Genomic DNA, 25,144 nt, shown 5'->3' with positions numbered 1-25,144 from the left:
TATGGGTGTACCGCAGGGATCAATATTGGGGCCGTTCCTGTTCCTTATCTACATTAATGACCTGCCTTACCTTGTAAAGACCCACCATGACATAGTATTGTTTGCAGACGATACCTCACTTATTTTCAAAGTCAAACGACAGCAACAAGCTTGCAGTGATGTAAACAATGCTATTTCTAAAGTAGTAAATTGGTTTAATGTTAATAATTTATTGTTAAATGAGAAAAAGACTAAGTGCATTAAGTTTGTTACAAGTCACATAAGGAATGAGCAAACAGGTGTCATTGTCAAGGATGAGGAATTGGAACTAGTAGATAGCACAGTTTTTCTTGGTATAACTTCAGATTCTAAACTACAATGGGGTCCCCATATTGCTAATCTCTCGAATAGACTGAGTTCTGCAGCTTTTGCAGTGAGCAAGATCCGTCAGTTAACAGACGTGAAAACAGCTCGATTAGTTTACTTTAGTTACTTTCATAGCATTATGTCATATGGTATTTTACTATGGGGTAGTGCTTCAGAGATAAATACCATTTTTGTTCTGCAGAAGAGGGCTATTCGTGCAATATATAAAATGTACCATAGAGACACACTTAGAGATAAGTTTAAGGACATTAACATAATGACAGTGCACTGTCAATATATTTATGAGAATATTCTGTATGTACATAAAAACATTGCCAGTTTTAAGAAAAACTGTGAAATACATAATATTAATACTAGAAATAAGCATAAGCTCGCAGTGCCCTTCACTAGGCTCCATAAAATTAAGAAATCATTCATGGGTAATTGTGTAAGATTTTACAATAAACTTCCTAATATTATAACTGAATTGTCTGTTAGTAAATTTAAAAATTATGTAAAACGTAAGCTTATCTCTAAAGCCTATTATAGCACACAAGACTACATGAATGATGAAACACCGTGGGATTAAGTGTGATTGTAAAGAATGAATTATTTATTGTTATGTTATTAATGATGAAATTGATAATTCAATGTATATATATACCGTATTTTTTGACATTTAGATTTTATTCTAGAAAGGTTCTAGACTAGTATTTTTATACAATTTTGATGTTTGACGATCTTTTTGTGAAATTCTTATTATTAAGTTTACCATATCTATAATAGTTCAATGTTTTTTTTAGAACAATAATAACTGCATCAATAAATTGCTCTGATATTTAGATTAAGATGATATTTGTAAAATTTGACGATTTAAAAGTGCTTGTTGCTAGGCCTATTTGAATAAAGAATATTTTGACTTTGACTTTGACTTTAATCAAGAAATTCTTGAAAACTATAAAAGCTTTGTTTGACGAGCCATTTTTTTAATTTTATTTTGACGGATTTAAGCTTTACCTCTTCTGTGATAGAGACTGGCAGCTTGTTGTATACTATCGGTCCAGTAACATACACAGTCTTTCCGGTTTTTTTTTTTAATTTTATAGGAGATTGTATTTATTGAACCTTAGGTATGTGAAAAGTTCATACAAGCATTTAACTTTATGTCATATATTACTTATGCTGCGAAATACGCAATTGTTACCTAACTTAACGATTTTAAGGTGCGACTCGGACTTGGTATGGACAAGCAAAAATGACTCATTCTTTAAATACATACTTAATAGAACAAAAATAAATAATAAAATTAATAAATAGTGAATAAAACACTATCAATACTATCATGTTGTCTCTATCACACGATGTTATACAACATGTTAAAACAGCTAATGTGGAAGCACTATTACACAGTTCCTAAAATATTATATGCTCCCCCAGGCAACAATGCTTAGGAGATGGATTTGCCCGGTAACTGAGTTAATGTCTCTATCTTTTGCACGTTTTTTACTAAAAAAAGTCTCATCGAGGGCGCTTCGAAAGTCACCGCGACAGCCGATCATTTCCCATCTACTATCGGTCTATTAACCTGACGGGAAATAAACTCTAAGGCATTGGGAATATAATTTTGCAATCCTATTTATGTTGCAAAAGCCAGATATTACGAATGCGAAGCAACGGGTCAACGAAAATGGTAAAAAAGAAAAAGAAACTGGTTTAAAGGAAACTGGAAAACTAAAAAAAACACACGGGGTAGCTTCCACTCTCACAGCATACAGAACAGGCGTATTTATTACAGGTTTGCGTGTGTAAGTAATCGTTGGCGAGAGTCAGTTTCCACGAAGTTAGCCTTCAACGCATCCGTCGCAGGCGACATGAGAGGAAGTAATGCGTTTTTGCACTCTCAAAGTAAATATTTGGACCAAATTCTCAGATATTTCGTGCTGAAAAAGAATGTTAATTTCTATGGAACTATTGCTTTTTAGGCTAACACGGGCTATTATATTGAATAAGTAACATTATTTTTGAGTGTAATTACAGTGAGACACCTCATTCGATTCTCGTATGTTTTCTTTAGCTTAATAAATGTTTTAATTATACAGAATTTTGACTCTTGGAGACCCTATACATATCTAAGGATAATTTGATAAACTATATAATGCATAATGCATATAAGAAGTAAAATATAATCTATAAGAGGGGCAAATGTCATGTGTCAGAACTATAGTTTTTAGCCTCTCAATAATTGTAGATTATTTTTTTATATTTGTTTGTCTTCTTTTTAAATTATTATTCTAGTTTTTTTTTGTAATTCGACATTAAGAGACTATACATATCTGTTGTGTGGGTAATCATAAAGATATGTATTAGAGGGTAGAGAAAATAAAGTTCAGTTGTTATCGAATACGCTTTTCATTCACATCATGGTGACAGCGGTGCCGTATTTTATTAGATATTAAGGGCATTTTGGGCAAGTAAACAAGTGTCGTGTAGTTTAGAAGTGTGTGCTAGTGATAAATTGTGTTTGTGTAAACAATGGAGCATGCGCGGCCTCCACCAGAGTTGTGCCTGGAGGGTGGCCCTGCCGCGCGCGCCGAGGCATGGCGCCGGTGGTATACACAATTCCAAGTATTCCTGAAGGCTTCAGGTGTCTATAAGGAGACAAGTGATGTGCAAGCCAGTTTGCTGGTAAACCTAATAGGGTCGGAAGGTTATAATGTGTATTTGACCTTCAGATTTACAAAAGATGAGAACCGCGATGACTTGCAAACCTTAGTAGACAAATTTAACGATCACTTTGGGACCAAACAGAATGAAACGATGGCACGATTCAAGTTTTTCTCTAGGAACCAGGAAAGTGGTGAATCTATAGACGAGTACGTAACGGCACTGAAAATACTTGCCCAGCAGTGCGAGTTCAAGGACCTCGAGGAGAGCCTAATGCGTGATCGCATAGTGTGCGGTGTTGCCAGTAGCAAAGTACGCGACCGCTTGCTTAGGGCGGAGGATCTAACTTTGGAAAAGGCGGTAAAGATAACTCAGGCGAATGAGATGTCAAGTGAAGAAAAGCGCCAAATCGAAGGCTCTAAGGTTGCCGTGGCAGCGTCATCGTCGGCAGTGGATGTACTGTATGGAACCTCTGGACAGTTTGCTGGGGGTGGCGGCGTGCGCGACAAATTACAGGGTGAATTAGATCGCATGGTTAAAATGGGGGTCATTAGAAAAGTGTCCCACCCCACACCGTGGGTCAATGCGATTGTAGTGGCCGCGAAAAAAGATGGCAGTATACGCGTGTGCCTCGACCCGCGGCCGCTAAATCGCGTTGTGCGCCGCGCTCGCTACCCCCTCCCCGCGCTCGGTGAAATAGCCACAAAGCTACAGGGAGCGCGATATTTTAGCAAACTTGATGCTCGTTCAGGTTTTTGGATGGTACAAATAGACGATGCCAGTGCCGACCTATGTACATTTGGGACACCGTTCGGTAGGTACCAATTCTTACGCCTCCCATATGGTATAAACTGTGCGTCTGAGGTATTCCATTCTAAGGTTCGTCAAATTTTGGAAGATCTGGAGGGAGTAGAGTCCTTCGTCGATGATATTATAGTCTGGGGACGTACCTTAGAGGAACACGATGCAAGATTAAAGTCGTTGCTAGACAGATCGCGCGAGGTAGGCATTAAATTTAATAAACAGAAGTGCGAATTTAGAGTTCAAAAGATTACTTATCTAGGTCACACGTTTAGTCATGAGGGTATGCGTGTTGATTCTGAGAAGGTTAAGGCTATCGAGAAGATGCCTTCTCCACACGACCGAGCGTCTCTGGAAAGGTTTTTAGGTATGGTGAATTACTTATCGAAATTCATACCTAACTACTCGGAAGTGGCGTCACCTTTACGAGCCCTGTTAAAAAAAGACACGGAATGGTGCTGGCAGCCCGAGCACGAGGCAGCCGCCGGACAGCTGCGGGCATTGGTGAGCGGCGCGCCTGTGCTGGCCCTGTACGCACCGCGCGCTCCAGTGCTGGTCTCGGTAGATGCTAGTCAGCACGCGTTGGGCGCTGTGATCCTTCAAGCGGGTCGGCCCGTTGAGTTTGCCTCTGCCACGCTAACAGATGCACAGACCAGGTATGCACAAATTGAAAAGGAGCTTCTTGCCATTGTCTTCGGACTGGAGCGTTTCCATCAATACGTGTACGCTCATGGTGACGTCACAATCGAAACGGATCACAAACCACTGGAGGCATTGTTTTCAAAACCTTTAGATGCTGTGCCAGCGCGTTTGCAGAGGATGATGCTTCGCATACAGGGTTATGATTTCAAGGTCGTGTATAAGCCAGGTAAATATATGTTTGTCGCAGATACATTGTCTCGAGCGCCCCTCCCGGATAACATCAGTGACAAAGTATCCGAAGAAATAAACGACCAGTCATGTTTCTTATTGGAAAATGTCAGATTCAGTGACGGTAAGTTACGTACTATCAGACAAGTGACTACAGACGATGATGAGTGTCAGTTAATAATTAAATATATACAGTCAGGTTGGCCGCACAGTAAATATGAAGTCAACGAAAAAGTGCGAGGACACTGGTCGTTGCGAAATAGTTTCGAATATGTGGATGGTATAATTTTCAAGGACAATTTAGTTTACATCCCCAAGGCGTTGAGGGCAGAAATGATAAGTCGCGTGCACGACGGACACATGGGCATCGATCGTTGTAAGCGGCACGCGCGTGACGTCATGTTCTGGCCGGGAATGAGTCGAGACGTGGAGCGCCGCGTGCGCCGCTGTGGGGCATGCGCCGCGCGCGCGCCGAGGGCCCAGCGGGAACCCATGCTGCCGCATGACATACCTGATTTACCGTGGATAAAAGTAGGTTCCGATATTTTTCAATATGGCTCTAAATATTTTCTTATACTGGTTGATTACTTTTCTAATTTTATCGAAGTAAGTCAAATCAAAAACATAGGAAGTAGGGCAGTCATAGAAGCCATGAAAGATCAGTTCGCAAGACACGGCATTCCTTGGGTATTAGTTACAGATAACGGACCTGCTTACGCATCCAAAGAGTTCGCGGATTTTAAAAAAGAATGGGAGTTCGATCATATTACGACATCTCCCCATTATGCTCAATCGAACGGTCGTAGCGAAAAAAGCGTGAGAACTATTAAGGACATTCTCATAAAATCTATAAATTCTGGTACTGACTTTTACTTAGGACTTTTAAACTTCCGAACCACACCCCGCGACAATTTAAGTTCGCCATCTCAGTTACTAATGGGACGCACGCTCAATACAAGATTACCGTCTCACGAGAGCAAACTTCGGCCGAGCCGAGATAACAGCCGTGACTACGAGAATATGGTACGTAACCAACAAACTAGTAAGCAACACTACGACCAACGAGCACGTGCGCTGCCTGAACTACAGCCGGGTGACCGGGTGCTGGTGGTGGACAGGCAACGCAGGAGACAAGCCCGTGTCGAGTCTCGAGCAAATCAACCTCGTTCCTACTTCGTGACTGATCGTTCCGACAGGCGGATCAGACGAAACAGGCGCCATTTAATAAAACTTGAGCGATGTTCACCCGTGGATGACAGCAACGTTGCTGACAAATTACCGAGTGACGACGAAGCCTGGTCGAGTGCCGACAGCGACAGCCTGCCGTCGCCTGACGGAGCTGGTGCTGCTCCTTGTCCTGCGCCTAACTCGCAACCACATACGGAAAAATCTCGCGAACCTAGGCAGGCGGCGATTAAGGCACGCATTAATATGAAAAACTATATCTAACTCTTAATTTTTCCAGGCCAATGAAAAAGTTACCCTTACAGTTATTGTCAATTAAAATAATTAATTAAGCTAATATAATCCTCATAATAATAATAATAAAAAAAAAAAGGAGATCATTCTCCTTACTTACCTAAATACTCAATGTTAAGCTACGTTTACGTGCATGCAAGTGTGTATTTTACTGAGTTAAGAATGGTTATTTACTTATTTGTAGTACTCGTATGCGTGTGCTTCTGTTAAAGATTAGATTACGTGCATGTTTATCTAAAATAGTAATAATAACTATCGCATTGTCACTGTGTCAACCGGCACAATTACAATATGATCAATACTACGCGAAGCATCTTGTTTATTACTTTGTTAAGATATATAGTAATAACTGATATATACTTGCAGTAGCACAAATGTATTTATTCGTAACGATTAGACTGTTACGTCATTAATATATACAATTATTACTCCAATAATTATATCTTTTATATACCAATATAATAGTACTTCAACTTTATACTTATGTAAAGTTAGCTTCTATATCCATTGCAATTATAATAATGTAGCTTAAGCTTATGCTACTTATGTACTTATGACTTATTTTCGTAACGGGAAAGATGTTGTGTGGGTAATCATAAAGATATGTATTAGAGGGTAGAGAAAATAAAGTTCAGTTGTTATCGAATACGCTTTTCATTCACATCAATATCTCAGTAATATAATAATCGAACGAGCGAGCTAAGCGAAGTGAAGTTCTTACATTCGACTTGGAACACACGGCTGGCTAGGGGTACGTCCCGGCATTTTGATGTTTTTAAGCTGAACTATCAGAGGATAGTTTGATGGGCAAAAACTTAAGAAAATTTGGTCAAAATTAAATAAAATTGGGTAAATGTGTAGTTGAGGGCATTTTATTTTAGTCATTAAATTATGAGCAGGCCAAGGTCAGGCAGGTCAAGGGGTTAAGGAGCTAGAAGAGCCTAGAAGACCAAATTTATTTGTGAGGGGTCTTGCTATTCTGGTAATTTATTTCCAAGAAAGTATGGTCGAGTTTGGTATCAAATGAAAGTGCTCGGTTTACACATTTATAATATTGTTTTTAATTTACGATTTTAAAATAATTAGCAAGAAAAAAGCGCAATAAAATAAACATAATATAGGTAGGTATTTGACATTTAACAAGAAAGATTACGACTTACCTACCACAGATACAGTTTATTTTAATCTCTATGATGACTTTCTATCAGTCAAGGGTTCCACATACCTATCATCATAAATCGCGGTTTTCGATCTTTGAGGTGCATTCAATTGAATCAATCATTTTGGCGAACCACGAGTTCTCACTTCGGGGCGAACTACTAGTAATAGGCACTTTAGTTTGCATTGATATTTTCAGTTAATTGAATTTTATAATTGTTGATGTGCTTTTTTTGCTTGTACGTAAATTCCATGTTGACGTGTAAAAGTGCCCGTGTGGCCTATTTGCTGAATAAATAGAGAGCTGGAACAAACTTGTGTCTGAAATTGAGACTTCCCTAAAAGAAGTCTCGTCTGAATGGGGTCGACTTAGTCCGTTTCAACCCTACCAAGACACAAGTTTGCGCGTTTACCGCAAAAAAGTTAGAGTTTGTCGTATCACTTCGTTTTGAGAGCACTCCCCTGACTGCCACACCCGGTATCGGAATCCTTGGCGTCGACATCTCGAGTGAAGTCCAGTTCCGCGGCCATCTAGAGGGTAAGGCTAAATTAGCCTCAAAAAAGCTCGGTGTGTTCAACAGATCGAGACAGTATTTCACACCGGCCCAACGCCTACAGCTTTATAAGGCGCAGGTGCGCCCGCACATGGAATACTGTTCTCATCTATGGGCAGGGGCACCCCAGTACCAGCTTCTCCCTCTGGACCGCATCCAACGAAGAGCGACTCGAATTGTCGACTGCCAGTGCATTTCGGATCGGCTTGACTCCTTGGCGCTGCGTAGAGATGTGGCCTCGCTCTGCATTATCTATCGCATGTACAACGGGGAGTGCTCCGAGGAATTGTTCGGATTAATCCCTGCCGCTTCTTTTCGCCATCGCCCTACGCGACAACATTTCCATCCTCACCACTTAGATGGTTGGCAGTCCTCAACTGTGCGTTTTTCCAGGAACTTTCTGCCTCACACAGCTAAACTGTGGAATGAACTGTCGCCTGCGGTATTTCCGGAACGATACGACCTTCAAACCTTCAAGAAAAGAGCGTACTCCCATCTTAAAGGCCGGCAACGCACTTACAACCCCTCTGGTGTTGCAGTTATCCATGGGCGGCGGTAATCGCTTACCATCAGGTGATCCGTCTGCTCGTTTGCCTCCTCTACCATAAAAAAATAAAATAAAAATAAATAAATAAATAAATAAATGATGAAGTTGAAGTTGGAAAACAAGTAAGGTATTTAAAATATTACAAAACAACTCCAATATTAACTCTGATACCAACTGTCGACTCTCGCAAACAAAAATGTCGCTCATTCTTACCTTCTCCAGTCTTCGACTGCTGTGGGTAGGAAACCTACCTTAGAATATTTTTTTAATGAACCGTAGAATAAATAATTACGTTATCATTTAATATAATTGGTATAAATAATTTACTGATTATTTATTAATAGTACATTATGATACAAGTGTGGTAAGTTGGGTATCACACACGAGGCGATATTGTGCGAGCGAGCTGTAAGCGAGCGCGCAATAAGAAAGCCGATGTGGGTAATGACCAATGCATGCACACGCGTTTCATATGACGTTTTTCAACAGAACAGAACTTATAAATTATTTTTTTTTTGTCAAAACAGTAAAAGTACCATTTTCAAAATGGTGGCTTTCCGCTTTAACATCGAATAATCGCACCAAAGCGTGCTGGGCTTGTAGGCGCTTATTCGCCAGTTCATTGAAGTAAGCTACCAAGTACCAACACGTTTTCCAAGAAAGACTAAGCGTTTTTGCTGATTTTCCATTGAATAAAAGTTTCATATGCTGCCAATTATTTTTCACCCGATTTTGCTCTCTTGCCTCTACTCTGCGCCTGTTATTCTCGATTTACATTTTCACGTTACAAATAATGTTAGTAAGAACCTCACTCAGATTTATTCTTCAATTGTTCTTCATAGTCATTGTTTGAATAAGGACACACGTGTATACTCGTGAATGGGATTTGTAGATATAAATGTTTAGTCTTTAGGACATATTTTTCATCCCTTAAACCTCAGGGAAAAACCAGTATTTTTTAACGTTATTAAATGCTACCCTAAAACAGGAGCAACTCCGTGATAAATCAGTAAGATGTCGGTAGTAGCAAAAAAATATCAGCACAAAAACCGGTGAAGGTCCCGTATCGTGTTAGCACATCTCTCATGCCGTAATATATCAATCAGCTGCCGCGCTGGATCCACTTTCGCCTTTGTCATTGATAACCTGTCAGATTGTGTTACAGCACTGGAAAAATGTGACGCCTTGGGTACAGAACATACGGAGCGGTGCGGCGCGACGCCCGCTACGCTCTTGCTGAAAACTAATTGGTTAATGACTTGGACTTGGCTGCATGAAGCTGTATTGATATGATTTGTATTATCTTAAGTAAGTAAGGATGTATTATATATACTAGTATTAGCCCCAAAACTGAGCTACAACCAACTAAAAAATCACTGCGCATCTTCTTTACCAACCGATAAACGGTAGACATATCATAGGTAGTAAAATTGTTTGTCCACTAAGGCTATCCAGATATGCGTCTTACGGAAGAGTTTTATGGAAACATTATTCACGTTCCACAAAACATAAAACTTATATGACTTAGGTTCTTACATGATGAACTGCCCGCGGTGTGAACGTGTGTGTGAAGTGTTCTCGTTCACTTGAGTTTTTTTATTGTTTGTTTATTACGAGAATAATTCAATGTTTCATTCTGGCTTGCTCTGAAATGCAAAACAATCGTTTTCTAAAAAAATCCTTAATTTAATTGTGGATCTCAGCTAAGGGAAAATAGCTATGCAGTTTGGAACTATACCTCGTTATTCTACCAAAATGCTAGAGTTCCTAGTTCCTTGCGGTACAATATTATGTAATAGTTATTTGTTTTACAAGAGGGCAAAGTTGTTTAACCTCTCGTGCCTCTCATGCCCATGCAAGCGAGAGATTCGAAAAACGGAATCTTGAGCTTTGTGAGCGTTTACATTTTTGCCACCGGGTGAACACAAAATTTTACCACACCAACACAACGAAAATACTCACTGTAAAATATCAAACAAAATCAAAATCAAATCAATTCAAAATGAATGTTATTAAATATTTATCATTGAAAACCATCATTCATTTTGAACAATCAAGTGAGCCTTTGCCAGCTGCTGAGTTGAAAACTATATTTAACAACTATTCAGTGCATAGTTACTCAGATTTAATTTGGGAAATAATTTACCACTACTTTTGAGTTCATAAAGTATCTAATATGAAAAACACGGACTATAGGAACCATCAATGTTATTTATATCTCTCTGAACGATACTCTTAGTTTTTCCGACGTCTTTGATTCTATCAAATCTGTTCATCAAAATGAGGCCATATGGCTATTGATATTAATATAAGTAGTTATTTATTTTACAAGGGGGCTTCTCGGGCTTTTAATATTGATACCCGAGCAAGAGAAAGATTCCAAAATCGAACAACATGCATGTAGGTGACAGGTTAAATGAAAGGCGTATATTCGCAAAATACAAGGCCAAAAAACTGTGGGACGAGCGAGGAGCCAACGCGGCGGGTGTCAATTTTGGAATTGTACAACTACCTTATAGTTACATATATGTGCAGCGCATTACTTGGACTCGCTACCTTCCATTGTTTTTATGTAGCTTTAATTAAAATAATTTACACTAGATGGCATTACATGTACCAAATTTAACCAATTAAAATTAAAGTAATAAACCTAGGATACAGTTTACTTAATATATATGTGCGTCGCCTACAATCCCACCCCCTTAGTGATGACTAGTCATCACGAGCCATCTCTGGTGCAAGTAAGGCGACGCGTGTGACGGGGCGGCGTAAAATTCCCGTACGCGTGCGGACATCGACAACGCGAGTGCGCCCATCCTTACCAGTATGTGTCGCACTCACTATTCCGTGCCGCCATGATCCACGATCTAAGTTAGGTTCGACTAAAATTACATAATCTCCTACCTGTAAGGAACGCCTTTCGCGCGTCCACTTCTGTCGCGGAAGAAGTGTTGGCAAGTACTCCTTAAGCCAACGTGCCCAGAACATATCAGTTAGACGTTGCGCTATACGCCACTGACGTTTGAGCTGGAGATCCTCGTTGTCGTACCTACCAAAAGCTGGTCCATTTGATGACGTGCCAATCAAAAAATGATTGGGAGTCAGAGCTTCAAGATAATTGGGGTTGATACGTACGTGATAGGACGGCTATTAACCAGGGCCTCAACCTCCGCCATCAATGTTGAGAGCGTCTCTGGGCGTGGTGCGCGTTCCTTGAGTACAGCTCGCAGGGATGATTTAACAGTGCGCACCATGCGCTCCCACGCGCCTCCCATCTCTGGAGCGCCTGGAGGAATGAATTTCCACTCGATTCCTCTTACGAGTCCATCATGGCGCAGCACATCGCTGTCTAGCTCAGCGATACTGCGCTTTAGTTCTAAATCAGCACCTTTAAGATTTGTCCCATTATCGCAGTAGATCACAGTAGGGGCGCCTCTGCGTGCTATCATTCGTCTTAAACCCATTATGGTCGAATCAGTAGTAAGGCTTTCCGTTATTTCGACGTGAACGGCTCGAACTGTAAGACAAGTAAATAACATGCCATAGCGTTTTTGCCTACCACGACCTACAGTGACCTCCATTGGGCCAAAAAAGTCGATTCCGGTGAACGAAAACGGACGACGGTTGTGCTGCAGCCGGGCAGCTGGCAGGTCACCCATGCGCTGTGGCTGCGGCACGGCGCGACGATATCTGCACAGCAGACAATGAGCTGCGACTGCGCGCACAGTTGGCCGCAATTGCAGAATCCAATAGCGTTGCCTTAGTTCATTAACTACTAGTTCTTGAGCTCTGTGCAGTGCTCGTCTGTGGTAGTATTCTACGAGCAGTCTGGTGATTCGATGTTTGCCATCAAGAATCACAGGCCTCTTCGTAGACTCCTTGACACCCACAGTCTTGTCGATGCGGCCTCCTACCCGTAGTAGGCCCGCATCGTCAAGATAAGGTGTTAACTGCAGTAGCCGGCTATCTTTCGATAACGGCTTATTTTTCCTTAAACAATCAATTTCTGCAAGAAAAGAATCATGTTGACATTTTTTTATTAACAGGTTCTCCGCCGATTGTACCAGCCCGGTGTCGATTCGATTGCATTTACGTTGACATTTTTTAATAAATAGCAATACCCGTGCAGTTGTCATAAGTAATCGAATCCACGACGAAAATTTATTTTCGTTAGGTACCGGCAACGTACTAGTACAGTCGGCCGAAGACACGACGTTAATAACCTTACGTTCACAAAGAGCCTCTTCGAGCTGCTTAGAACTCTTAAGATCCTTGGGCCACTCACTTTCACGGTCACGCAAGAACCTAGGCCCCTGGAACCATACATTATCGAACTGCAGTGGTGGCGCATCCTCACGAGTGGCCACGTCAGCTACGTTCAAGGACGTGGGCACGTAACGCCACTCTGATGCAGTAGTCAACTCGTCAATCTCACCGAGGCGGTGAGCGACGTATGGTTTATAGTCTCTAGGGTCACTGCGAATCCATTGGAGGGCGGTATTTGAATCCGTCCAAAAATACCTCTTGTTTGGCTTGATATCTTTGTGCTCGTTCTGTATTGTGGCGGCAAGACGAGCAGCGAGCAAACAACCTTGAAGCTCTAATCTCGGTATGGATACCGGACGAAGTGGGGTCACTCTGCTTTTACTCGCCACAAAACAGATATTGAGAGTTCCATCTGAGCGAACAAAACGCCAATAAGCAACAGCGGCATATGCCTTACTGCTGGCATCACAAAAAGCATGCAATTCGGTACTTATAATGGTGGGGTCACTTACCCCATCCGCCGAATCGTCATAGCATCGCGTCCATGGTCCCGCGTCAGCGTAGTGCCGTGGTATGCGTAGCGAAGCTAGTAGTTTAAACTCGTCGAGCCACCTTACCCAGCACGCATGCTCTTCCGGTCGGATGTGGTTGTTCCAATCCACGCCACTGCGGTGAACGTTCTGAAATATTATTTTGCTCTTTATAATAAAAGGCGACAAAAAACCGTGAAGGTCATATACCGACATGATGAGACTAAGCATTTTTGCTTTCGTAGGAGCCTCAGATCCATTTAATATTTCCTGTGGGACTCGATTAAATGAAATTTGAAATCCAAAAGAATCATCTGAGGGATGAAACATTAACCCTAATGTGCGCTCGGTTGTGTTCATGACTCCGTCTTTGAAGTGAACAGCTGTTTGCGCGAGCAATAGTAAAGAGGTATATTTTTCAATACCTCTTTACTATTGCTGGACCAGTTTGTGTATCTCAAATCCACCGCTCTTGTGAATAAAAGTTATTTGTTCAACCAACTTAACTGCATTTTCTACACTGCTAGTTGAATATAAACAATCATCCATATAATGACTATTTACAATAACATTTACCGCCTCCGGATATAAATCATCAAACTTAGATGCATTTTTATTCTTAATGAATTGAGCTATAAAAGGACTGCAAGTGGCACCAAACAATAGACTTTGCATAACACATGTTTTTACGGGTGCGCCCGGAGATTCCTGCCATAAAAAACGAAGTACATGTTGATCTTCCGGCCTTATTTTCACCCTTAAAAACATGTCTTTAATGTCCCCAATTATAACTATTTTATTCTCGCGAAACCTGAGCATAATTCCCATAAGTGAATTATATAAATCTGGTCCCGTTAATAAATAACTATTAAGACAATTCCCATTTACTTTTGCAGCACAATCATAAACAAGTCTTAACTTACCAGGTTTGTTGGGATTTTGAATTCCGAAGTGCGGGAGATACCATATGCGGTCGGCCGAAAGTTCATTTTCCTTGAGCTCACGTGCATAACCAGCGGCAAACAGCTTGTTTACCTCCATTCGGTAGCGATCTGCGTACGCGTAGTCTTTAGCAAATTTGCGCATTAAAGACTGTAGTCGCGTAAAGGCAGCTTCGCGTGTATCTGGCATGGTGAATACGTCCTTCTTGAACGGCAGACCAACCTCCCATTGATTCCCGATAAGGCGCGCTGAATCTTCTAGTATCTGCAATGCCCTTAAATGATCGCTATTTTCACGGCGTAAGGTTGAAATTCCTATGGAGTCTAGGGAAAAAGAATGTTTAATTAAATCATTTAATTCACCAATATTCTCGTTGTCCGTGTGACTGAGATGGAACACATTGGCAACGTTAGAGTAAGTGCGACGACAATTGCCATGAATTGACCAACCTAACTTGCACAGAGATCCATAGGGCTCGGTTTCACTACCATGAATGATTTCAATCGGAGCGATTAAGAAATAATTATCTTCCCCAATAAGAATGCGAGGTACAACTCTACTTTTACACACATAATCCTTAATATGAGATAAACGTTTACAATTTAAACTGTTAATTACAGATAAGTTTTGTGCTGGTAAATTTAATTTAGACACTTTACGCAACTTAATGTCATAACTATTGTTATTGTTTTGTCCACTTATCTGAGCGATAACGGTCGGTACAGCTGATTGGTACACTTCTAGTCCAAACGCATCGGTAAACTTTATAGAACGCGGTTGTTCACATTTAAGACCTAACTCGTCTGCTAGGTTAGAGTCTATCATAGACACTGAAGCGGCATCGTCCAGAAGCGCGTATGTACTTACGGTACCTTTAGGTCCACGCAATCGCACTGACACTACTTTTAACATAACGTTATCTGCAGAAGAAGGCTTAGCACAATCCGATGTAACATGTGCCACGGTGTCGGGGGCCGAGGGCGCCGGCTCGGGGACCGGCCGTTGAGCCTGCGCTGGGGCCGGCTCGGGCGGCGGGTCGACGACCGCGTCAGCTGATTGTGATGACGTAGGCTTCTTCCAGTGTAGCATCTTGTGGTGTGCGAGTCCACAACCATCTATGTCGCACACGGGCGCGGGGCATGTGTCTCTGTCGTGTCGTGACGTCAGACAACAGTAACAAAGTCCTTGAGATTTGATGAACTTCCATCTATCACGGCGCATGGCGCGTTTGAACACACGGCACTCTGGCAGCGGGTGAAATCCTTTCGAACAAAATTTACAATCTTTGTTTTCCTCGACGGCTTTAGTTGTTAATATAGGTCGATTAATACGGCCTTTGTTATCACTTGAGTATTTTGTTGTAGTTTTTATTTCACTCTGCTTACTCTGTTCACGTACCTGTGTCATTCCAACTAGTGATAACATTTGTGCTTCTTGTTTAAGAAATTCGGAGATCAGGGTCAACTTAGGCTGATCTTCATCTAACTTTTTGTATGCGAAATCGGTCCATTTGCCAATCAAAGTGCTCGGTAACTTGCTAAGAACAGCTGATGCGAGCTCGGGGCTGCGTAGATAATCTGGCTTATTTAGCGCACCTATTGTTGCTACGCAGTTGTTAACTTTGATTGAAAAATCAATTAGGTCATGTTGGTATGACGTGGGTAACGAAGGTAGCTTCTTCAGCTGCGTCGTAAGGTTCATGATGATGACATCCGATCGGCCAAACCTTAATTCGAGAGCTTCCATGACGGCTGCGGGCGGGGTATTACCGATCAGCAGAGCGGTGACCGTGTCCTTGGCGTCGCCTCGCAGTGCTTTGCGTAGTCTCTCCAGGTTCTCAGACTCACTGAACTCACAGACACGAGTAGATTCCGTATAAGACTTCTTAAAGTGCAACCATTCGACGCTGTCGCCACTGAAAATTGGTAAGTCACGTGGCGTAGATAGGCGGCTGAGCAAACGATCCTCACGCTTGGCTGACGAGTTCGTCATGATATCCTTCAAGGTAAGCGCTAGTTCTCGAATGCTGTCACTTGGAACATCGGGTTGCCGGACTATAGGTAAGTTGACGGGTGCTGGTGCAGGGTCAGGTGGCAGTGCTTGCTGCTGTGGCTGATATGGCACATCAGGCTGCGGTATGTAAGTAGTTTCGTCGTGACCTTGACTCAACCATTGTTCGACGTTAGCCTGCGCTCTGTTGCTAGGCGCGCCTCCGTTCGCTTCACTACCGCGCTCACTATCACTCTGCGCGTCTTCGGCGTCAACTTGGGCTAGATCAGCTTCTAGCTTTTTATCAATAAGGGCCAGCTCAATCTGGGCCTTGGCTTGAGCGGCTTCAAATTCCAATTGCTTACGTTTTGCAATGGATGATGACGTAGACAACTTCGACTTTGCTGACGAAATAGAACTACGTACACTTTTTGGTGTTTGCATTTTCACTTGTTCTACATCCTTCGGCTGTTTCACATTGTCACCATCGGTGCCGAGGTTTAGGAGCTTATTAACTATAGGTTCCGCGGGCGCTTTGCTCGATGTACTCGCCATTTGCAATTTTATTCGCTCGAGTTCGCGGCGGTATTGTTTACGAGTTTTAACCTGCGACAATTGCACCGGAGTTCTGTACATCACATTAGCACAGATCAGGTTCGAAGACCACTTTATTGTAGGTGACAGGTTAAATGAAAGGCGTATATTCGCAAAATACAAGGCCAAAAAACTGTGGGACGAGCGAGGAGCCAACGCGGCGGGTGTCAATTTTGGAATTGTACAACTACCTTATAGTTACATATATGTGCAGCGCATTACTTGGACTCGCTACCTTCCATTGTTTTTATGTAGCTTTAATTAAAATAATTTACACTAGATGGCATTACATGTACCAAATTTAACCAATTAAAATTAAAGTAATAAACCTAGGATACAGTTTACTTAATATATATGTGCGTCGCCTACAATGCATAACGAGTAGTTCGAAAAGTGGAACCATGAACGTTGTGAGGGTTTCAAGGTACGAGGGTTAAACCAAGTAACTTTGCCACCAAGCGAAAAACAACATTTTTCTCCACACCAATCTGTAAAACATTAGATATCAATTTTAAATAATTATCATTCCAAATCATTATTTAAAAGTCAATTCCAGCAGACAAAAAGAGGAATCTACTCGTTTGGGCAAATGTGGATAAAATTCAACTTTCTCATCAGTTCAAACTACATTTATTTGTTTATACTCGGTAATTTTAAACTTGGCAAAAAATATATTAAGCACACGGCCCGATTCGAAGAATGGAATACGATAAAAATAAGTTCTGGTTTAGATAAGTTCTCATTTAGATATCGTTTGTATGTCGTATAATTGACAGAAGCAGCTCGATTCGGGCAACCAATGTTACTTTGACGTTAGAAATATCGTAGATAGATCCTATTTGGATCACAGCGGAATCGAAATAAACGTCAATTTTGACATGTCGTTTAGTCATCGATCTTTTAAAGATCTTAAACGTGTCTTAATCATTCTTCGAATCCGGCCGTCATTTTTTGAATGGCAGCCTTTAACATTAGACCGAAAAAAATTTGATAAACTGACATTAATTATTAATAATAATACCTAATCGGACATTTATTTAAAGACATACATATTTATTGCATTGCTAATGACTCAGTTAATAATAGCCAATCATAACACTGACAGTGACGGGGGCCACGTACATTTTGACGTTAATCAATGAAAGTGACAGAACTTTGGTATTGTTGATGGAATTTAATTACTTATACAATTCTGTGAAAATAGATACCTAAAGCGAAAAGGATCCAACCCCAATAATTTGTCATTGAAATCTGATTGAAAGGAATGAATTTTGTTTTTGTCAGCGGCTTTAAATTTTCACTAAAGAATTTTTGTGGGTTGGTCCTTTTCTAACTCAAATTCATGGTAAAGTTGACATGGTAAAGATGGCTTCGTAACATTAATTTATCATATAATTAATTTGACTCATAACATACTAATATCATCCGTATGAAAACCAAGGATTTCCTTTGAGCAGATCGGCGGTTTACCTTATTGAAAATTGCGTCATCTGCGGTTACTGCATGCTTCCATTTTTATCACTTGTTACTATGTACGTCACTTTCGCGCTTACATACTTGTTAGAACGTGACAGACATCACCATGTCTGTCACCACACCACAAATGATAAAGACCCGACCATATTAGCCCTACTGGAACCGGATCCCTTTGGCATAATTATTGAAAGTCATAATGTAATAATAGTCATATTATCATTAGTCATAACTCTGAAACCGTTAACTTTTCAGGAATTTCCTTAGGTTATCCTATAAGGTTAGATTAGGTTAGGTTTGTTTAATGGCAATCCTGAAAAGTTACGCGTTTCTGAGAAAAAACAAATTATGGCTAAAGAAAATGTGGACAAACAATACATTATGACTTAAAACTTTATAGGAAACAATAGGGAACCCTACTGGAACACTATATATGACGTCTTTATTAGAGATGGTTTAAATTTTTTATCAAAATAGCGGGAAGGTATTTATGAGGTTTTTACATTGTCGGATTCTGATGACCAGATATACAAGTTTTTGTGGCAAAATAAAGTGATTGACAAAATCAAATATCGACGTATATTATCGATGTTACCTTAGCGTTATAGATATTTTTAACATTGTATTAAAATATAGCTACCGCGAAATACACAACACGTTCGATATCTTCTTTGATACACATTAGTAGTTTTCTTATTCAAAATTCAAAATTCAAAAATTTATTCTGCAAATAGGCCTCAAGGGCTCTTTTACAAGTCAATACAACATTTATAGTAACATCATATAGTGACATGAAAAATACATAACAACATTTATAAATATTGAATGAAATAAAATTTATTATTATTATTATTATAAATACAACAGCCAATACCTGGGTAAACATTACATTATAATAATCTTAAAATATATAATTATTTTTTGACACTGTATTCTACAGTGTACGTTTTTATTTTTAAATAGTTAATATATGTAATAAAGAAATTAAGGTCGGATTTGTAATTGATTTGCATTCTTGAAATTTACCGGTATATTACAGCAAGTAAAATTTACATCTTTTAATTATTAATGTATGACTAACTTATCGATGTTATTATTTGTCGATGTGTTATGTCCTCAAGCACTTGTTTTTGCCACAAAAACTTCTATGTCTGCTGATGACGGATGTCGGATCAATCCACAGAGGAGTAAAATGAAAAAAAAAATGGTATGCATAAGTATTTATTTATAAATTGTTAACCAAAGGATTAAAATACGCATTTTACCCGAGTTAAACACAATACTTTTTATATCGAATACGAGGAATGTAAAATACATTTGTTTTTTAAAATACAAGTATTAGTACATTACGATACAAGTGCGAAAAATAGGAAATTCGAAGCGATAAATTAAAACACTTCATTCATTCATTCACAAAATTCGGTAGAAGGGAGTGTTTTAAATCGACACGAGTTGCGAATTATCTATTCGCACATGTATCGTACAACGTTTTACAGTACATACGGCTCTTTAAATGTTTGACACAGTAACGTAGTAAGAATGTCATTACTCCATGAGTAACGAGATATAAAATAAGAATGACATTTCCGTACGTGTAACGAACGACGTTTTTTAATACAGTTGCGAAAAAATAAGAAAAACAACAAGTACTTTTTTATGCATGTTCTATAAGACAGAAACAATCGTAAATATAAAATGGTATACTATTATTACCTAAGTATCGTTATTTACGATTATTTTTGTATCGTATATCTAAATTGTATGAAAACAATATCGAATGTTGCCTTTGGAAACTTAAAACTTTCTTGCAGTAAGAAAAAAACGCCTCTGCTTTGACAGGCGTTTAGGCAGCTATTCCGTTTCATTCAGACAACTTATTAAGAACGGCTTTTCAATATTAAAAAATAAACGTGTTATAATGATGAAGAGGTAAGTAATAAAATATGAAATATGCTTATATTTATTATTTTTACATTTATAGTAGATTTTTATGTTGATTACGACTTTTAAAGGAAACTAACATTAACACTCATCAATAAGTAGTCATGAGCAAGTGGAAAAGTAAAAAGCACTAGTTCGCGAAATGCAACTTTCCGCACGCTAAATAGCTGGGTAAAGTAGCACTTTTTGAGCAACTGTATTAAATATATAGCATTTCTTGAGGGTACTTTCAATTGAAAACCATTTCGGTAAAACTGTCGGTATTGATGGAATAAGGAGTTAAATATCAGAACAAAATGTACTTAGAAAGTAAAATGCTCTAGTGCAAAAACGTATCACTTTCTGCACACGTTTTAGAACAACAATGACCCTCTTTTAGATTAGAGAGCATGAGAAATATGTCTTTCTTACATTTCAGAGGCGTGTGCGGAGCTGAGATCAACACGTAGACGCCCTTTTGACGCTTAAACCCATTCAGCGCTATTCACGACATGTTGTCGTTTTGCCTCTATATACCGGGAAAAGCTATGTTATCGGCTGTGACGTAGCGCTACGACTATAGCTCAGGGGTGAATGTGAAATGTAAGGAGTACACCAAGCGGATGCCATTGACTGAAAATACGATTGGAAGTTGATGGAATGGAGTGGAGCTAAAAGGTTATAGTTCATAGAAGTTTCACGTTTAACACTTGCACTACATGTGCTATCAAAATCGTTGCAGACTTGTCTTGGTCTGACTCTACGTGTGTTTTTGACACCTACGCTTATTGAAATTCCGTATGAAAAAATAACCTTCTGTTGTTCAGTCAAATTGCAAGATGAGATGCAGTCAAAGGGACGAATGGAATTCTTGTATTTGGTTTTTGGTAGACGGATTCTAATTTCTAATTCGATCTTTTGTTCGTTCGGTCGCTACATACTTACGTTCTATATTTATGTAGTGGGTATAGCTTTTATTGGCATTTGGATACTTGAGCTGGTTTTTTTCTCCAGACAATATGTTCAAACAAACAACAAATAAACAAAGGGTTATATTATACACTTTTTTTGTTTTAGGTCATATGAACGCATTGATATTTACTCATTCGTTTGTTGAATACAAGCTTTAAATGTTAACTGTATGTTTACTGTAGGTTTACTTACTATGTTAAAACTAAAACGCTGAGAACATTGGTTCAAAATATTATCACGTAATTTCCTTAACACCCTTAAAATAAAAAATAAAAAGGGGTTGGATTGCTTTTACGAACCACCTTTCATATCTTCACAAAACGGGGTACTTTACCATTAATTCCCCAAATTTTATTATTATTTATTTATTACATACACACATCACCATCGTCACAGGCTATCCTAATTCGACAATATGGAATTTGACACGAAATAAAATAAAAATATAGATACATAGATTATTACAAATAACAGTAGCACAATACATATAACGTGGTCCTTGTGAATTCGTTCAAAGAACAATAAAACAAATCTAACTCAATCGCTACTCGATTAAGTGTCCGAATTGCGCGCGTAAAGGGGGCCTGACGAAGGAGTTGCGTTGGAGCGCGCGGCTCGGCCGCCGCCGTCGCCACACATACCGATCTGGTACTTACGTTCAAACGCACCAAATGCCAGCACTTCAGGGTTGCACAATTTGCCTTGTACCAACTTAAAGATTTATGGAGCTAGCCCCGGTTCCCTTCTAACTACTAGTTTACTGTATCCTACCATTCCTAACGCGAACAATGTAGGATACATTTACGGATACGGAATATACTCCGTATAATTTTAAATATATAAATTAGTTTTGGATTCGTTCCAACATTAGCCTTTGGCCTCGTGTGGACTCCAGCTGGTCGCATTAGGGTCTCCCCAAACCAGTCGACGCGGAGTCGGCTTTCGCCGAGTGTTTTACACCACACTATTCGCATTTAGCCGATCGACCGTCTCCGCGGTTGGACACCTGCGTTTAGCAGTCTCATCCTCCTTGCGGCCGTAGAGACGCCCGATCGCCTGCGACTTGCTCTCGCAACAGTTGTAAAGCGACGGTCGGCTCTCCCGTGCTCCGTCCTGCCGTCGAGACGTCAGACAGCACACGTACAGCCGTTGAGTCCGACGAACAGATGTAGGACAGCGGGTGATCGGCAATCGCAAATCTCATTTTTGGAGGCTGGTTGTTAGTAACAACCTGAGTTTGAAATTGAACAGACCTGTAAGATTATTTTCCTTGGTAATTGTTACATATTATATAATAACCTGTGATGATGGATATTTTACGTAGACGGGCATGGAAAAAAAGGCTTACCAGCATTTTTATCGTAGCCTACTTGTTGGAATAGAAAAGCACCTACACCAGAAAAAGCGGAGGCGACCGTGGATTGATTATTTGTGGCAATATAGATTAAATGAAGGTGAATTTAATTTACGATATCCTCGTTTGAGACTCGATCCAAAAATGTTTTACGATTATTATGGCCGTCATCGGCTCTGTTCGGCCGTCGTCAGCTATGTTCGGCCGTCGAAGACGCTGATCGGCTTCCGCCAGCTCTGACCGGTCCTTATCGTAGGTACTCGGCCGTGATCGGAGCCGTTCAACTCTTTCCGGCACCGTACGGCGGTATAAGGAGATTTATGAATGCGAACGTGTGCGGTAGGCTGCAAACAGCGTCGTACGAATGCGAACAGCTTTACGGCAAAACGCCGTTTTCCCGACGAAAGACGTCGTTTCGCGTGGGCCGAGCCGATTTACGACTTATTCGCTCTTATTGCGTTGACATAAAGCTTTTTCCGTACGCGATTTGCCGAAACGGCGTCGACTAGTTTGGGGAGACCCTTACCCTCTAAATGACTTCTGACTATTATAACATTTTACTCAGAAACACTTGATTGGTCCAAATTTGCAGCATATTTCTATTAAAAACCATTTGTATCGATATCACAGCACAATAGTTACTTGTGACACGCCAGGTGACGAGGGTTCGCCATCAATACTGTCGCCAATCACGAGCTGACATCTGAAATATGAAAAACTTGTTATGTACTGTATCTATGTAGGTGGGTGCTGTCATCGAGTTACAAGAGGTACTATCGAAAGTGCTTTTACTGTTGTTGTTATGTTGTGACGGGCATTTCACATATAGATGAGACACATGTAGGATGAGGCGTGGCAATAGTGACTACTTATCAGTTGGAATTTGATTTTAGTACTCTTTTTAGCGGACTGTCTAAAGCCAACCGATGGACACGTACTCGTAATATTTAGATAAAATTGCATATTTGCTGGTACCAAAGAAACAAAGAAAATAAAAATTGGAATATAACATACCCACACAAAAAGGTGTGTGGGTGGTTCTTTGGTATTCTGTGCCTAGTTATATCGACTGGGTTGCGAAAGTGACATTTGTAAAATCAACTTACTCGTACCTACTCATTGTGTTGTGTTCCTGCCGGTAAGTTGCACGCGTCCATAGGTAACAAGGTAACCGCTTACCTTCAGGCGGGCCATATGCTTGTTTGCCACCAACGTAGTATAAAAAAACTTAACTTTACAGCAATATTTTTGTTTACATCAAAACTATTAAAATGTGTTATAAAGTTAATTATATGTCCCTAGACATAATTAATGAAGTGGAGCAATAGTTGGATGCATATAAATTTAAATAGATATCTTATATGTTTCATAAATAGCTTAGATTGAGTCAGCAAGAGTGACTATTAATGAATATAGCCCTACCAATTAGAGTTGATGGGGCTAAGTATAATGTTAGTTTATAGTATAGTACTTGTAGATACATACAAACGTATCTCGTGATAAAGTATATGCTTCGGTATATAAGTTTCGAATATGGCACCAAAAGATTGTCATTTTGAAATATAAAAATAAAAATTGGAAATTCACCAATCACAGGCGTCGCGTTTGTCTCTTAGCCTATTTACACGTGTCGTTGTTTTTGATTTCTTATATCAAACTGTTACCATTTTTTACGTTCCAAAATAAGCCTCAAGAGTAGTGAAAATTGTTTTGGCAGCGGAAGCGCTCCCGGAATAGACGTAACATATTGCTTTACGAACGGCTGTGACACTTGCCAACGAATAGAGTAGCCATATTGGAAATGTCAATTTTATTTGCATCATGTTAATGTAACTTTACTTGTATGTTTTTACACGAGATCCCGAGGTGACCGATTACTGGTTAAAAATAAGAACTGTATGGATTCTTGGCTTTGTTCAAATACAGTGTAGAAAAGATGAATGGGCCCTGGAGGGAAAGTGCCTTAAAACCTTAAGTTAGCTCATTTTACTTAAAGGAGACATTTTTTTAAAATAAACTAAACTGCATAAAAAAATCTTTTGTCTCGCCCGAGAATGAAATGAAGGAAATTTCCAAAAAACAAAAATTCGCTACTTTATTCCACTAGTCGATACAGTTAATGCTAATGTTAAAATTTCTGCAAAAAACATTAGGTTCGTACACTCGTCTGTCTTACAAAATATCCACATAATCGAAATTTTAGCACACATGAATATTTTGATACAAACGAATTGTAAAAAAATCTTTGAATGTACCTAGTTTAGTTTCGTTAAAAAAATTAAAGGTTTTAAGTAAAATGAGCTAACTTATTCTTTCCAGGTTTTATCCCTCCAGGGCCCTTTTTTTTTAATTCAAGGTACCTGTTTTCGGGTAAAGTATAATATGATTGAGTATGCATCTACCTGGATGCAGTGAGCTGTTTATTGCAGCAGTACTTCAGCGTCACATTACCTATTGCTGACTGCATTTCTGCCGAAAATGTCAAAATCGATGTTGCTGCCTTTTGACGATGCAGTTGGCAGTAATGTAACGCGGCAATACGTATTACCTATTAACCCTACTACGTGTTACAGATAGCCCCCTCTGCAGGGCGTGCGTGGAGGCAGAGGAGACAGCCGCCCACGTCATTCTTGAATGCCCAGGGTTGGCAGAGTACCGGACACAATACCTCGGTTCGCAGGGGTTT

At 39.9% G+C, this 25,144-nt stretch overlaps 3 protein-coding genes across 3 annotated transcripts in view; 1 reads left to right on the top strand and 2 right to left on the bottom strand.

Moving 5' to 3' along the window:
• The window catches only part of LOC133520641 (uncharacterized), a 64,626-nt gene that overhangs the window by 25,131 nt on the left and 14,351 nt on the right, over positions 1 to 25,144 (bottom strand). The window lies entirely within an intron of this gene.
• LOC133520320 (uncharacterized protein K02A2.6-like) lies at positions 2,878 to 6,129 on the top strand. The gene has a single exon (XM_061854691.1). It carries the CDS (start codon positions 2,878 to 2,880, stop codon positions 6,127 to 6,129), a length of 3,252 nt encoding a protein of 1,083 aa, XP_061710675.1.
• On the bottom strand, positions 10,831 to 14,716 carry LOC133520640 (uncharacterized). The gene is made up of 2 exons (XM_061855187.1): positions 14,138 to 14,716; positions 10,831 to 13,364 (listed from the first exon to the last, which is right to left on the bottom strand). Exons 1-2 carry the CDS (start codon positions 14,222 to 14,224, stop codon positions 11,520 to 11,522), a joined length of 1,932 nt encoding a protein of 643 aa, XP_061711171.1. The 5' UTR covers positions 14,225 to 14,716; the 3' UTR covers positions 10,831 to 11,519.

This window comes from Cydia pomonella, chromosome 8 (assembly GCF_033807575.1).
Source record: "Cydia pomonella isolate Wapato2018A chromosome 8, ilCydPomo1, whole genome shotgun sequence".
NCBI lineage: Eukaryota > Metazoa > Arthropoda > Insecta > Lepidoptera > Tortricidae > Cydia > Cydia pomonella.
The sequence above is the reverse complement of the archived record's forward strand: the minus strand, read 5'-3'. Positions and strand labels throughout refer to the sequence as shown.

Coding starts and splice junctions, on each gene's coding strand:
- LOC133520320 (XM_061854691.1), top strand. CDS start 2,878: ATGGAGCATGCGCGGCCTCCACCAGAGTTGTGCCTGGAGGGTGGCCCT.
- LOC133520640 (XM_061855187.1), bottom strand. CDS start 14,224: ATGCACGTGAGCTCAAGGAAAATGAACTTTCGGCCGACCGCATATGGT. Junction 13,365..14,137: donor TCAAAATCCCAACAAACCTG/GTAAGTTAAGAC, acceptor ATAATATTTCAG/AACGTTCACCGCAGTGGCGT.